Source organism: Equus quagga, chromosome 2 (assembly GCF_021613505.1).
Source record: "Equus quagga isolate Etosha38 chromosome 2, UCLA_HA_Equagga_1.0, whole genome shotgun sequence".
Classification (NCBI taxonomy): Eukaryota; Metazoa; Chordata; class Mammalia; order Perissodactyla; family Equidae; genus Equus; species Equus quagga.
Window position 1 is genome coordinate 36,258,526 of NC_060268.1, and position 15,281 is coordinate 36,273,806.

General features: G+C 40.1%; 1 protein-coding gene across 3 annotated transcripts in view; it reads right to left on the reverse strand.

Moving 5' to 3' along the window:
- RASGRP1 (RAS guanyl releasing protein 1) overlaps window positions 1–15,281 on the reverse strand; it is a 77,165-nt gene that overhangs the window by 48,451 nt on the left and 13,433 nt on the right. The window contains exon 1 of one of the 3 annotated variants that reach the window (XM_046652929.1): window positions 5,999–6,076. The exons of the other annotated variants lie outside the window; for them this stretch is intronic. Coding sequence (XP_046508885.1) covers window positions 5,999–6,044 — 46 coding nt within the window. The 5' untranslated portion in view covers window positions 6,045–6,076. Of the gene's footprint in view, window positions 1–5,998; window positions 6,077–15,281 lie in introns of those variants that run through there. 3 annotated transcript variants of the gene reach the window in all.

The window sequence follows — 15,281 nt, forward strand, 5'->3', positions numbered from 1 at the left end:
TGCAGAGCACTTTGCACTTTACAAAATACTTTCACATGCAGGATCTCATTTGACCACCACCACAACCTTGTGAGGAGGGGAGGGACTATATGCACCTTACAGATGAGAAAGGCACACAGACAGACCTGAGGTTCAGTCTGTCCAAGTGGCATCTGTGCAGACTGATGGGGGCCTGTGCTATACCAGTCATTAAATATTTGGAATATCGCCCCTTGATAAACAACCGGCCCATGAATAACACCACCATCAAGTGGCAGAGTTGGAGTTCCAGGCTTGAACGGTCTCGACTCAAGTCCAGGGTGTTTTGTTCAAAGAGTGCTGTGCTAGGTACTGTGGGGGTGCAGAGATAACCAGGATCCTGTCCCAGGAAGGGTCCAGGAGCCACTGGCTCTCATACAGGGCAGAATACAGTAAGGGCCTGGAGGGAGGTACAAACGAATCACTGAGGCAGTGTGGAGGACAGCAAAAGCCGGATCTGACTAGAAGAAATGGCTCAGCCTTCATGAAGAGGTGGCATTTGAGGTGGACCTTGAAGGAGGGGTCACATCTTGACAGAATGAAATGGAGGTAAGGGTATTCTGGGTGGGGAAAGACATGGTTTCTACTCTTGGAGATGAGAGAGTTATTAAAAGTATATTTAGGGGGGCGACCCTATGGTGTAGTGGTTAAGTTCACATGCTCCACTTCAGCAGCCAGGAGTTCACGGGTTCGGATCCCGGGTGTGGACCTACACACTGCTCATCAAGCCATGCTGTGGTGGCATCCCACATACAAAAAATAGAGGAAGACTGGCACAGATGTTAGCTCAGGGACAATCTTCCTCACCAAAAAAAATTAAATTATTTTAAAAAAGGATATTTAGGAAAGGATGTGAAGCCCAGTTTGGTGGAATTAGAAAGCACTCGTAGGCAGGGAGAGAAGTGTGGAAATGTAGGTCAGAGTCACAGTACTGGGAACCTCACATACTAAGTGGAGGAGTTGCCATTACTCTGATCTTTACCTTAAAATTCTGCAAAAGCAGAAGGTCTGTCTACAGAAAGAGGAAAGCAGCACCCTCTCCCTTGGTATTCTGGTAAAATTACCAGGTTTTTTGTGACTTACAACCTCAGCCCTCAGGGCTCTTTTCAAGGTGGATCATTTCTAAAGAACCTTTAACCTTATTTTAATTTCTACTTGCGTCTTTCCTTAACCACACAGCCACCAACTGAAGGCTACAGTGTGGTCTGTGTGTGTGTGCGTATGTGCACGTGGGTGCACTTGCTGCTACAGTGAGGTCATCTTGGCATATGAAATAAATGTTGATTTTTGCTGAACTCAACTGATTTCATTGTTATTTAGGAAGCTCAGTTACTTGCGGTTAATATTTTCCCCCCTCATGTTGCCAGCACAGCCCCTTAACCCTTAGTTTCCTTCCCTGTCCACATGTCCCCTTCCTCCTTTTGAAGGTGAGGAATCATAATGGAAGACCATCCATGGTTACCACGGATCAAAGACTCTAAGGTTTCCGAGATCTGTCACAGGGAGGCTGGAGCACTTGCTTTTGGAACAAGTTCAGACCCTGAAAATGTACAAGTCGTCAGCAAGGATGGGGCTGAGAGTTGGCAAGTCTTTGACTTTACCCGCTGGCTAAGACTTTTACCACCGTAGGGTAAATATCGTTCTTTCATCTGTCACTCTTCCTATGCACCAGCTGGCATGTCTGCCTCTCATGCATGCTAGGGATTTAAGTAAAATGATGACCCCATAGGCAGTCCAGATAGGTCAAGAGTAGACTGTGAGGGAGGGACGGCCTTCAGTGCTTTCCTCACTTGGTGTGTTTTTTCCTCTTTATCTCCCATCTTTTCAAATAGCTAGTTATCTACGGAAACCATAGGCAAGACCGTGTTAAGGTATTGGAGACTTCAATATTCTTCAAGTCATATTTGCAGAATAATAGCTATTCTGAGAGTCATAAGGAAAAGAAAAAATTCACAATAGCTAAAATTGGGGGCTTTAGTAGGTGAATTTTTCTCTTTTTCTAGTGAGGAGGCCTTGATGATAATACTGTACAAGTTACCACAACTCACCCTTCAGAGAGTTTCAGGGGGGAAAATAATCAATGGTTTTCTATCTCAGAATGAATATGTTCAGACTTATCCAGAAACAAATGAATATATTAAACCTGACTGACTTTTCAAGACCTCCAGGGTAGATTAAAAACAAAACAAAAACACAAACCAAACAACCTCCCCCAAAATGGGATCCAAGGCCTTGTCTCATACCTACTGCATCAAGACATCCCGGGATGGGGCCTCGAATTTAGGTTAATAAAGCTCTCAGGGACCCGATGGTCAGTCAAGTTTCATTGGGATGAGTTAGGTCATTCCTTGCCCAAGCTACCAAGCTTGACCCCATGAAGAGTCTTCCAATTTCAGAAATCACTGGTGAGGTTTTTCAGCTCTTTTCAGGGCTAGATGCAAGGGAAGTACTTAACAAATAGGTGATTTGGTGCCCACACTGCAGACTCCTCAGTGGGGCTTGGTTAGTTCTATTTTATAAATCACAGTCTGAAGTGTATTAGATATCAACCCGGAGTAGCCAGAAGACCTTGATCAAAGGTAATGGATCCGGGCCACAAGGGGCTCCTATTGTACATTGGCAAAGCTCCCCTCTCCCTGGGGCCTGCACAGCCACATTTTGAGGTGATATTTTATCCCTGAAGCCAGAGACCAGAGCCCTTCATACTCTCCTAAACAAAGATGTCAGTTCTCCTGCAGCCTTCACAGGCTCTCCTGGTTGAGGGTCTTTGCCGACAGTCTCTGGGCAGTCTCCTGTTTCCCCTCTGTCCGTGGTACCCGAGGAAGTGCTCCTTGGAGGCCATCACTTTCCAGGAATTACTGAAGGGACCCCAAAAGCTCAACCCAGGGCTGACCCTGTTCTTCTTTGTTTGGACAGGGGCATTTTATCCAGGACATTAAACCCATCTCTTTCCCTTTTCCACCACCCAACTCTTGGGCCTGTTAGCACTAATACCACTCCTGCCAGAGAGAGGACCTGGAGAGGGTGTTGAACACTATTTTAAAGTATTTCAACAACTCTGGTAAAACAATTGGAATGGACTCAAAAGGATGATTAAAATGAAACGTTTGGGTTCTTGGTAGATTTCAACAAAACCCTCTTCCAAACTGGCATGGTCTCATGAATTAACCTTCAAGTAATTTGCCATGTCACCTCTGTAGTTCTTGGGGTGTTCCAAAGAGTATTCCATTAGCAGCAGGTCACTTGATTAAATAAGGAGGTTCCTTTTGGCAGGGTTTTATCTATCTCCCCAGCCCTCCCCAGTGAGTCACTGGAGGGGGGCTCTGGTTTCTGAGTTACTAGACATTTTGCCCCTCTGATCTAGGCCCTCACGTATTCGACCACACACAATCACAAAAGAACCCAAAGGATTAAAGCAGAGGTGCAGCAGATGAGAGTCATCTTCACTCCTCACCTGCTGCTGCCTTGAAGAGCCTGGCTCTCCCTCCTAGCAACCTCTACTACACAAGCATGGATTGTGAAAAGGAGATGTCCCTCACTTAAAGTTCCTACAGAAGGAACTTCTACCAGTTTTCTGGCAGCCTGTTTTGGTGATTTTTTTCTCTAATCAACTTCTTCTGTCTTATTGAGGTACAGTGAAAGGCACATCTCTTAATGCACAGCTTGATGTCTTCCGACAAATACAATACACACATGTAACCCAAACCCCTCTCAAGATCTAGCATATCTCTATGACCCAGTCAGTTCCCTAATCTTCCAGTCAGTTCCTCTAGCCCCCTCCCATCATAAAGCCATCATTCTTATTTTTTTAAATCATAGATTAGTTTTGCCTGTTTTAGAATTTCATATAATTGGAATCATACAGTATGTATTCTTTGTGTAATGCTTCTTTCACGAAGCAAATGTTGAGATTAATCAGTGTTGACCCTATCAGTGGTTCATTCCTTTTTATCGATGAGTAGGTATTCTGTTGTATAAATAACATATTTTGTTATTTTCTAATGTTAAGTGACATTTGGGTTCTTTCCAGTTTTGGATTTTTATGGCTAAAGCTGCTATGGATGTTCTTGTACAAGTCATATTGTGGACATATGTTTTCCTTCTCTTGTCTAAATATCTGGAATCGATGGGCCATAGGGTAGGTACATATTTAGCTTTATACAAAACTGCTAAACGTTTTTCCACAGTGACTGTATCACTTTACAACCCATCAGTAATGTCTGTAACCCAGATGCGCCACATCCTCATCGACAGTTGGTGTCCATCTCTTAATTTTAGTCTTTTTAGTGGGTGTATAGTGGTATCTCATTGTGATTATAATTCATGTTTTCTAGTGCCTAACAATGTTGAGGATTTTTTCTGTTTATTTGCATTTGTATATCCTCCTTTGGAAGTGTGTGTTCAACTACTTTATCCATTTTTAATTGGAATGCTTGTTTTTTTATTATTAGGTTGCACAAGTTTTTTATATATTTTGAATAAAAGTTCTTGTCAAAGATATATAATGCCAAGTATTTGCTTCCATTCTGTGGCATTTGTTTTAACTTTATATTCAAGTCTCTCGTTCATCTCAAATTACTTTTTGGGTAAGGTATGAGGGACAGGTCACAGTTCACTTTTTTCATTGCGATCAGTTGTTTGATCACCATTGGTTGAAGGGACATTCCTTTCTCCATTGACTTGCTTTGGTACTTTTGCTGAAGACCAATTGCCCATATATATGGACTTGTTTCTGAATTTGCTATTCTGTTCATCTGGTATAATTGTCTATCCTTAGCCTGTACCCTATGGTCTTGATTATTGTGGCTTTATAGTAAATCTTGAAATCAGGTAGTATACGTTTTCCTACTCCATTCTTTTTCAAGATTGTTTTGGCTATTTTAGGTCCTATCATTTCCATATAAGCTCTAGTTGCATCACCTGAAACTATTTTTTTCAGTCTCTTCTAAGATATTGACTTGCCTTCAAATATCACTGATTTTTTCTTTTCCAGCGTCCAATGTAATATCAAGCCCATCCAGTAAATTTTTCCTTTTGGTGTTTTTTCTTTTTTACTTGTAGAATTTCTATTTAGTCCCTTTTAATATTCCCACTTCTCTGTTGAGTTTACCCATCTGTTCACCTCATTTTCAATCCTTCAACATATTTATAGTAGCTTTTCAAATTCTCTATCTATGATGAACTCCAATGTTTGTGTCAACTCTCGAGTTCATTTCTATTAACCTTTTTTCTTCTGGTTATGGGTCACATTTTCCTGCTTCTTAAACATCTTGTAATTTTGTATTACACCCTGGGCACTGTGGATACAATGTTGAGAATTTGGATCGTGTTCCTTTACAGAGGCATTCGATTTACTGGTGCCTTAAAGTGATCCGGTCGAGGCTTCAATTTAGGCTTGGTTAGGGTGGGTCAAGAGAAGCTCTCATTCTGGGGCTAGAGTAGTCCAATTCCTATGTTTCAGTTTTTCCATGTCTCAACTGAATGCCCAACGTATTCTCTCTCTCCATTCTGGCTGGTTGGAACTGCAATATTTCCCAGACCAGGAGACTTCCAACGACCTACAGACCCCCAGGAACTATTTGGTGTCATGGAGTCTCACCATATTCATGCATAGCTTACTATTTGGCCAAAGACTAAAGGAGAGCCCTTCTCTCCAGTACCTTCTCTGCAAATTCCAGCCATCTCATAAGCCCTGGACATAAACTCTGTTTCCTCTGCCAGGCGAGATGCTGCTCTCTGGGCTCTAGTCCCCTGTACCGCAGTTTCTGCCCCCAGGCAGAAAGCCAAGATGAGTCTGGAGTTCACCTCACGTCTTTTCACTTTATCCACAATCACAAATCTGTCCTGTTTTCCAATACCCAAAAAGAGTTGCTTCACGTATTTTGTCCAATTTTATAGTTGTTTACAGCAGGAAAATAATTCTAATACCCAATATTCTATTATGGCCAGAACTGGGAGTTCTTGTTTTGATGTTCCATACCTTTATAAGTGGGAAGTTGCAGTTCTTTGCTGAAATTTAAACCCATTTACTCTTTATCTGTCCTCTCGGAGGGAAATAACTCACACTGACTCTTCTATGCTTAACACTGTTAAGACAAAAAGGAAAGAAAAAGCCACTTATTTATCTTCTTTTCCGATGCTGCCATCTTATATCCTCATAGATTCTATTTCTATATAATTTCTTAAATATTTATCTCCTCTGTACTCTGTTCAGCCTTCCATTCCTATTTTAAAATCTGGAGACTAAGCCTGAATTTAATAACACCCTGCACTCTTATGTTTCCAAATTTTGGTGCAATACACAGACATTGTTCTGTGCATGCCCAGAACACCAGCCTTCCTTCGGGAAACTTTCCTTCCCCAAATTCAATCATGTGGTTCTAGAGAGAAATACTCCATTCCTTTTTTTTTTTTTTTTTGACTTTTGATTGAGATTATGATAGTTTACAACCTTGTGAAATTTCCCCCCACCCCCACCCCTTTCCCCTGGAAGCCACTAATCTGTTCTCTTTGTCTACATGTTTAACTTCCACATATGAGTGGAGTCATACAGAGATTGTCTTTCTCTATCTGGCTTAATTCACTTAACATAATACCCTCAAGGTCCATCCATGTTGTTGTAAATGGGACAATTTTATCCTTTTTTATGGCTGAGTAGTATTCTATTGTATATATACACCATATCTCCTTTATCCAATCATCAGTTGATGGGCACTTAGGTTGCTTCCATGACTTGGCTATCGTAAATAACACTGCAATGAATATAGGGGTGCATGGGACTTTTAGAATTGCTGATTTCAAGTTCTTTGGATAGATACCCAGTAATGAGATGGCTGGGTCATAGGGTATTTCTATTTTTAATTTTTTGAGAAATCTCCATACTGTTTTCCATAGTGGCTGCATCAGTTTGCATTCCCACCAGCAGTGTATGAGGGTTCCTTTTTCTCCACAACCTCTCCAACATTTGTTACTTTTTGTTTTGGTTATTGTTGCCATTCTAATGGGTGTAAGGTGATATCTTAGTGCAGTTTTGATTTGCATTTCCCTGATGATCAGTGACGATGAGCATCTTTTCATGTGCCTATTGGCCATGTGTATATCTTCTTTGGAGAAATGTCTGTTCATGTCCCCTGTCCATTTTTTGATCGGGTTGTTTGATTTTTTGTTGTTGAGTTGTGTGAGTTCTTTATACAGTATGGAGATTAACCCTTTGTTGGATACATGACTTGCAAATATTTTTTCCCAATTGGTGGGTTGTGTTTTTGTTTCAATCCTGTTTTCCCTTGCCTTGGAGAAGCTCTTTAGTCTGATGAAGTCCGATTTGTTTATTCTTTCTATTGTTTACCTTGTCTGAGGAGACATGGTATCTGAAAAGATCCTTTTGATACTGATGTCAGAGTGTACTGCCGATATTTTCTTCTAGAAGCCTTATGGTTTCAGGTCTTACCGTTAGGTCTTTGATCCATTTTGAGTTTATTTTTGTGAATGGTGAAAAAGAATGGTTAATTTTCATTCTTTTACACGTGGCTGTCCAGTTTTCCCAGGACAATTTGTTGAAAAGACTTTCTTTTCTCCATTGTATGCCCTCAGCTCCTTTGTTGAAGATTAGCTGTGCAGAGACGTGTGGTTTTATTTCTGGGCTTTCAATTCTGTTCCATTGATCTGTGCACCTGTTTTTGTACCAGTACCATGCTGTTTTGATTACTGTAGCTTTGTAGTATGTTTTGAAATCAGGGATTGTGATGCCTCCAGCTTTGTTCTTTTTTCTCAGAATTGCTTTAGCAATTCGGGATCTTTTATTGCCCCATACGAATTTTAGGATTCTTTGTTCTATTTCTGTAAAGAACGTTATTGGGATTCTGATTGGGATGGCATTGAATCTGTAGATTGCTTCAGGTAGAATGGACATTTTAACTGTGTTTATTCTTCCAACCCATGTGCATGGAATGTCTTTCCCATCTCTTTATGTCATCATCAATTTCTTTCAGGAAAGTCTGTAGTTTTCGTTGTATAGGTCTTTCACTTCCTTGGTTAAATTTACCCCAAGGTATTTTATTCTTTTTGTCGGAATTGTGAATGGGATTGTGTTCTTGAGTTCTTTTTCTGTTAGTTTGTTATTAGGGTATAGAAATGCTACTGATTTATGTAAGTTGATTTTATACCCTGCAACTTTGCTGTAGTTGTTGATTATTTCTAATAGTTTTCCAATGGATTCTTTGGGGTTTTCTATATATGAGATCATGTCGTCTGCAAACAGTGAGAGTTTCACTTCTTCATTGCCTATTTGGATTCCTTTTACTTCTTTTTCCTGCCTAATTGCTCTGGCCAAAACCTCCAGTACTGTGTTGAATAAGAGTGGTGAGAGTAGACACCCTTGTCTTGTTCCTGTTCTCAGCAGGATGGCTTTCAGTTTTTGCCCATTGAGTATGATGTTGGCTGTGGGTTTGTCATATATGGCCTTTATTATGTTGAGGTACTTTCCTTCTATACCCATTTCATTGAGAGTTTTTATCATAAATGGATGTTGGATCTTGCCGAATGCTTTCTCTGCGTCTATTGAGATGATCATGTGGTTTTTGTTTCTCATTTTTTTAATGTGGTGTATCACGTTGATTGACTAGTGGATGTTGAACCATCCCTGTGTCCCTGGTATAAATCCAACTTGATCATGGTGTATGATCTTTGAAATGCTCCATTCTTAAATTACTCCACCCCTGTGACTATAGCTGATTGGTTCAAGCAGTAGCCACCTGCCCCAACGTGAATCAATCAAAGTTCTTCCCTGGCAATTTTTTCATTGAACTTGAGGAAAACACATTAAATCTCTAATCGTAAGAGACACAGGATTCGCAGCTGTTAGTGCTATATTCCCTGTCCATGGAGGAAACAAACCTTCCATGAAAGAGAATGATTAGCCGACACGCAGAGAGAAGCAAGTCAGCGAGAAAGAGAAATAAACGCGAGCACTTCCTGGTGGTGTTCCAGTTCCTAATTTCAGATGCTCCCAAGGCCTACAAGCATCCTGTATTCTTCCCGTGCTTTTAGTTATGTGACGCTAGTTGAGTCCACGGAGGCCCCTTACATTGTTCTGCCTACTGTGGTATATGCCTACAATTTGCCATAATAAGATTTTAAAAGTAAAAGTGCCCTCAAACCTAAGAAAAATCCATGATTAAGAATTACAGAAAATTCAGGGCCAGCTCGATGGTGCACTGGTTAAGTTTGCACGTTCTGCTTCAGTGGCCTGGGATTTGCCAGTTCGGATCCCAGGTGCAGACCTATGCACCACTTGTCAAGCCATGCTGTGGTAGGCGTCCCACATATAAAGGAGAGGAAGATGAGCATGGATGTTAGCTCAGGGCCAATCTTCCTCAGCAAGAAAAGGAAGATTGGTGGCAGATGTTAGCTCAGGGCTAATCTTCCTCAAAATAAAATAAAATAAAATAACAAGAATTACAGAAAATTCAAAGGAATCTATTGCCCTAATTTTCTTGGATGAACTCTAATAAATTCCATGAGATAGTTCTTGTTGGATTTTTGTCATTGTCCTGACTAATATTTTGAAAAATAATTACTTTTTGTGTTTTATTTACTGGAACACCTATTAATAAAAAGGTGTTTTTTAAAATAGAATTTTTTAAAAAGCTCAAATTTATGTGAAATTTTAAATTACAGCACTATCTACTAGGCCACACCTGCTTGTATCTATTATGGTGACATCTCGGTAACATTTTTGACACAGCCACTCTAACCAGAAATCTGCATCCTGTATCTGCGGGATGCCATTTTGCATCCTTTGGCAGTCTGCATTAATCTGAGGGAGCAGTACACAAACATTTGTGTATAGTAATAACGATTGCTACTATTTTTGAGTATCTACTGTGTAATGGCGTTTTGATAATATTTTACAAAAAGGCTTTCTTTCTACTAAGATACCTACTTCACAACAATACAAGGATTATGTATTAACTTTCGTGTTGATGCAAACTGAGTCTCAGAAACGTTAAAAAATTTGCTAAGGGCAAAAAGTTACTATGTGCCATCATTAGGACTGGACCTCAGAATACAACTAGGGTATTAGCCTCTTAACCTGGAAAGTCTATTTCTATAAATATGATCTCAGGTTATTTTAACCTTTTGAGAAGATACATGACACTACTGGCTCATGTTACATTTACAATGTACTAAAATCCTTTGGTATTTTTTGCAAGAATGACAATTAATCCAGTTTTCCTCCATCCAGAACATACACGAAACTATATATATATATATATATTTTTTTTTGAGGAGGAGGATTAGCCCTGAGCTAACATCCACCACCAATCCTCTTCTTTTTGCTGAGAAAGACTGGCCCTGAGCTAACATCCGTGCCCATCTTCCTCTACTTTATATGTGGGACGCCTACCACAGCATGGCTTGCCAAGTGGTGCCATGTCTGCACCTGGGATCCGAACCGGTGAACCCCGGGGCCGTCAAAGCAGAACGTGTGCACTTAACCTCTGCGCCACCAGGCTGGTCCCACAAAACAAAATTTTTAAACTTCAGTTTAAAAGACACTTATTCCTATTGAAGTGCTGTTTGTCAAAGTTCTTTGCTCTACCTTATTGATCTTGCTGAATTTTAATTTTCATCTAATGTACCTATCATTCCCATCAGTGTGTCTAACAAAAACATAGATTGCATTTAAGTGTGATGAAAATGTCCAGAGCTACTCATAAATGTTTATACCTGCAGAATGACATCCATGCATACCCATATCTGTATGTATACACTTTGAGTATGATTACTAGCCAGCTATGAATCTGTTTATCTAGATTTTTATGTAGCCTATATTTGCCCTTGTTCAGCATTTACTTTTTGACTTTGTAGCAGAGGCTGTCAGTGCCCCACCCATATAGTCTCAGGCTTTATCATTACAGTAGATGCTCACCCAACTTCTACCTGCCCGAGGGGGCTTGCTCTGGCGGCCCTTCCCACCTCCACCTGTGTGCAAGGCAGGCCAGCAGTGCTGGAGGGTTAAAACCCCCTAGAAGCAGCCCTTAGCCAACGACTGCTGGAACTTGGTATATAAATCCCCCAGCTCCTTTGCCCTGGGTAGGATGGTTCCAAAGTCTTCTACCTTGACTCCAGAGTAACAACTCACTTGACAATGCACCCTTTATAAGCTGCTTCCCTGTTCCTCGTCCAGTTCTTCCCAGGATCATCTTCCAAAGTCAACTATTTGTATTCAAATCCTTGTCACACAATCTGCTTCTGGGAAAACTCCAACTAAGACAAGCTTATTTAATTTTCACCCAAAGTAGAACAATCTTTAAGAATTTTCACCATTATTATTCATTTTGCAGATGAGAAAACTACAGTAAAATAACTCGTGTGAGGTCAACACTTGGTAAATGGCAGAGTCAGGACTGGATTCCAAAGACCACGACGCTGTGTGGCCTCCCATGGTCTCGGCTGTAATCTGTTTACTGCCTTGCTGAAATCAGGCTGTACCATGGCCATGGCATTGCCCTGGTCCACGCTGGGTGTCGGGGGGCGGGGTGAGGTGGGGTGGGGAGGAGAGTGTTACATTCTCTCCAACCCCCGCCTCTGACAGTAGGATTGAAGATTAAACTTTCCAGTTTTATTTTTTGTCTTTCTGGATACTGGAAATTCAACATCTCAGTGTTGAGCAGGGAAGGGGCTGAAGGTGAGGTGGGACGTCATGTACAGGACACGAATATGTTATTTCAGTGGTGTGGAACTGAAGTAGCCCAGTTTTATTCTTTCCTCTCTCCTCTTTAACACAAACATGGTACTCTATTTCATCAACCAAGAAAATTAGGACAATAGATTCCTTTGAATTTTCTGTAATTCTTTTTATTTTATTTTATTTTATTTTATTTTGAGGAACATTAGCCCTAAGCTAACATCTGCCACCAATCCTCCTTCTTTTGCTGAGGAAGAGCGGCTCTGAGCTAACATCCATGCCCATCTTCCTTTACTTTATATGTGGGATGCTGCCACAGCATGGCTTGACAAGCAGTGCATAGGTCCACAACCGGGATCCGAACCGGCCACTGAAGTCCCAGGCCATTGAAGCAGAATGTGTGAACTTAACTGCTGTGCCATTGCGCCGGCCCTGAATTTTCTGTAATTCTTAATCATGGATTTTTCTTAGGTTTGAGGACAATTTTGTTTTTAAAATCTTATTATGGCAAATTGTAGGCATATACCACAGTAGGCAGAACAATGCAAGGGGCCTCCACAGACTCAACCAGCTTCAACAATGATCAGCACACGGCCAGTTCTGATCCATCTGGACCCCACTCACTTCCCCCTCCCATATTAAAGTAAATCCCAAACAAGATCTTTTATCAGTAACTATTTCGGCATCTATTTTTAAAAATAAGGACTCAAGGAAAAAAACCCAATGCATCATTAACATGCCTAAAACCAATAGTAATTTCTTAATATCATCAAATATCCAGTCAGCACACAGATTTCCAAATACAAAAAATTATATAATAATATAATTGTATTATATTATAATATAATTTGTGTGCAAACATGTACACATAAACACAAATTTTAGAAAAAAGGTTCACACGTCATGACTGGTTGAAATGTCCCTTAAGTCTCTTTTAGTCCAGAGGGTCCTCCTCCATCTTTCTTGCAATTTAGAGGGCATTTTCTCAGTTAACTGAAGCTAAGTCCATCTCAGGTAGATGTTAGTGGTTGCTGACCAGGTGACGAGCCTCTAAGCCACTAGGGACAAGAGAGAGCGGGGGAACCACAGGCACGTATATGTGGGGAGCTCCTTCTTGGGGCTTAAAGCAGCACCAAACAGTCAGGAGAACCAGAGCCACTCTCAGAGACCAAGCGCTCAGCTCATCCTTAGCCATAATGGAAGACAGAGTCCGGCAGCCAGCGTCATGGGTACCACAGCTATCTTCTGGGAAGCAGCACGAGAAGCTGGAGTGACTCGCTGCATAGCCTGAACTCTTGGGAGTGGAGGTAAATGGTGAACCCATCAAGGCAGGTTTGGATGGAGTAAATCTGGAACCTGTGATACAAATGAACTGGGGAGGGAGAGGGCGAGGGAGCACGAAAAAGTACCTATGCACTTTGCATTAAATACGTGAATGCAAAATTAACCGAAATTATTAATTGCTCATCATATTTAAGGATGCTCTGTGGTCTGTAACTACATTCTAACAAGATAGACTCATAAATGATAATGCTGGGACATATCTTGGCTTCCTAAAGGGCCTTAAAATGGGGCTGCTCACAAGATTATAAAAACAAGAGCCAGATGGTCGTCCAGAGACATCAGTGAAGGGAAACCAGACATAGCTACCTTTGCTCCTGCACCCCAGAAATTCCCAGATGACTTCATCCCTGATGGCCTTATTACTATGGTTACTCCATTCTCTCCTTCACTGTAAAACTGGCGATCTCTGCTGTCCCCTCCCCCGTCAAGAATAGTATCTTTCTCTACTCCTTTTGTCCATTTCAGTGAATCACTGGTGTCCCTCCAATTCAAGCTCCATCCTGGCAGCATCTTCTGCCTGAAGATTTTGGAAAGAACCTTAGTAACCTCCCCAGGGTCCCTGACCACACTCTGGAAAAAACCAAAGTAGACAACATGGCCTCGCCAACACCACTGCTCACGTCTCTTCTACTCCACAAAGGAATCACAGATGTACCAAAGTGTAGCATCTTCCTGTCTCTGCTATGTATCTTTTGCAGTTGCTACTTCTTAAGATTCTCTTAGAAAGTTAATAAAGATGCAAGTTTTCTTCATTGTTTCTGAAAGTAAAGCGTATCTTCAACAAAACCCATCTGACTTTCCCTATGCATAAAAAAAGAACCCAAAAAACCTCACCCCTAGAATTTTAAGTTAATGAAAGCAGTTTTTGGTGCCTTCATTTATTATAGCTATAATCAGCCATGGTTGTCATAATTAGTGTGGAGCATTGGAAAGAAATGAGTAACTACTCTTCTCTTCTTGAATGTCTTTAATTCCTCATTAAAATCATTTTAGTTGCCAAGCAACCTTCACTTTTATGTCCCATATTTGAAGGGATTATGCCAGAATTATTTTTTAAAATCAATTTTAGGAAAAGATAGCAACTTGTGTGCTAGCACGCCTCTTTATAAACACTCATGTTAACTTTAAGATCATAATTGTTTCCACTGTGAATTATGGAAAGCAAAAAGTTAATTATAGAGAATCTACCATTTAAAAGTTAATGTGATTGTAGTACATATAAATATGCACAGAAGACAATCTAGGAAGATACAGCCAACAACGTCAATAATGTTTATCTTGCTCTTGGTGGTAGAATGGATGACTAATTTTCTCCTTTTTCCTAGTTTGTATTTTCTAAGTTTTCTACAGAGAACATGAATAATTTTTAAAGTTATTGAAATTTAAAAAGTAAATATGAGAGCTAAGTTACAGTCAGATCTTTGTAAATACAAGAACTTACAAAAGAGTGGGAATTAAATGAGACTATGCATACAAAATATATTAATATGAACACTGTATGGTTCATAGTAAATACTCAAAAGTTAATTGTTACTAAAATAAGACTTTAAAAGTCTACATAAGTGGTACATTTTATGTTATGTATATTTTACCACAATAAAAAAGTCTACGTAAGAACAATACAGACTCAGTCTATTTTATTAATTTGAAAGAACGGATTTAAATTTGGTTGGCTTTCTACGTCTCCACTCTAAAGATACGGGCTCTTTAAACAGATTAAAAGTAATTTCTTTAAATATACTAATTTTTAAAGGACTTTCTTCAAATTCACATTCAGCATCATGATTGAGACCTCATCACACCTTCTCCTAGACATCTTGAGTCTCAGAAATCAGTTCAACAGTGTCACGGTGAGGGGAAACTGAGGCACAGAGTTACAAAGTGATGGTCCAGCGCTCTGGTTTTAAGCCAATGCAACCTCAGAAACAAAACTGGAAGCTTCTTTTTCTCCAGCAAAAATTGATAGACAAACTTTTATCGATCATCCACAACAGTGCAATATGGAATTATATCATACAATGGATTTAATGTAATTTTGATTAAAATAATGGAATAGTCACCAAATCTTTGGAATAGGGGTATTTTTTTGAGTTTAGAGTTAATAAAGGAAAAGATAAAGGAAATATGGACAAATTTAATTGCATAAAAATTTCTGTATATTAAAATCCCCAAACTAACATAAAAATGGAAATGAGAATGGAGGAAAATGCCTTTAGCAAATGATATTCAA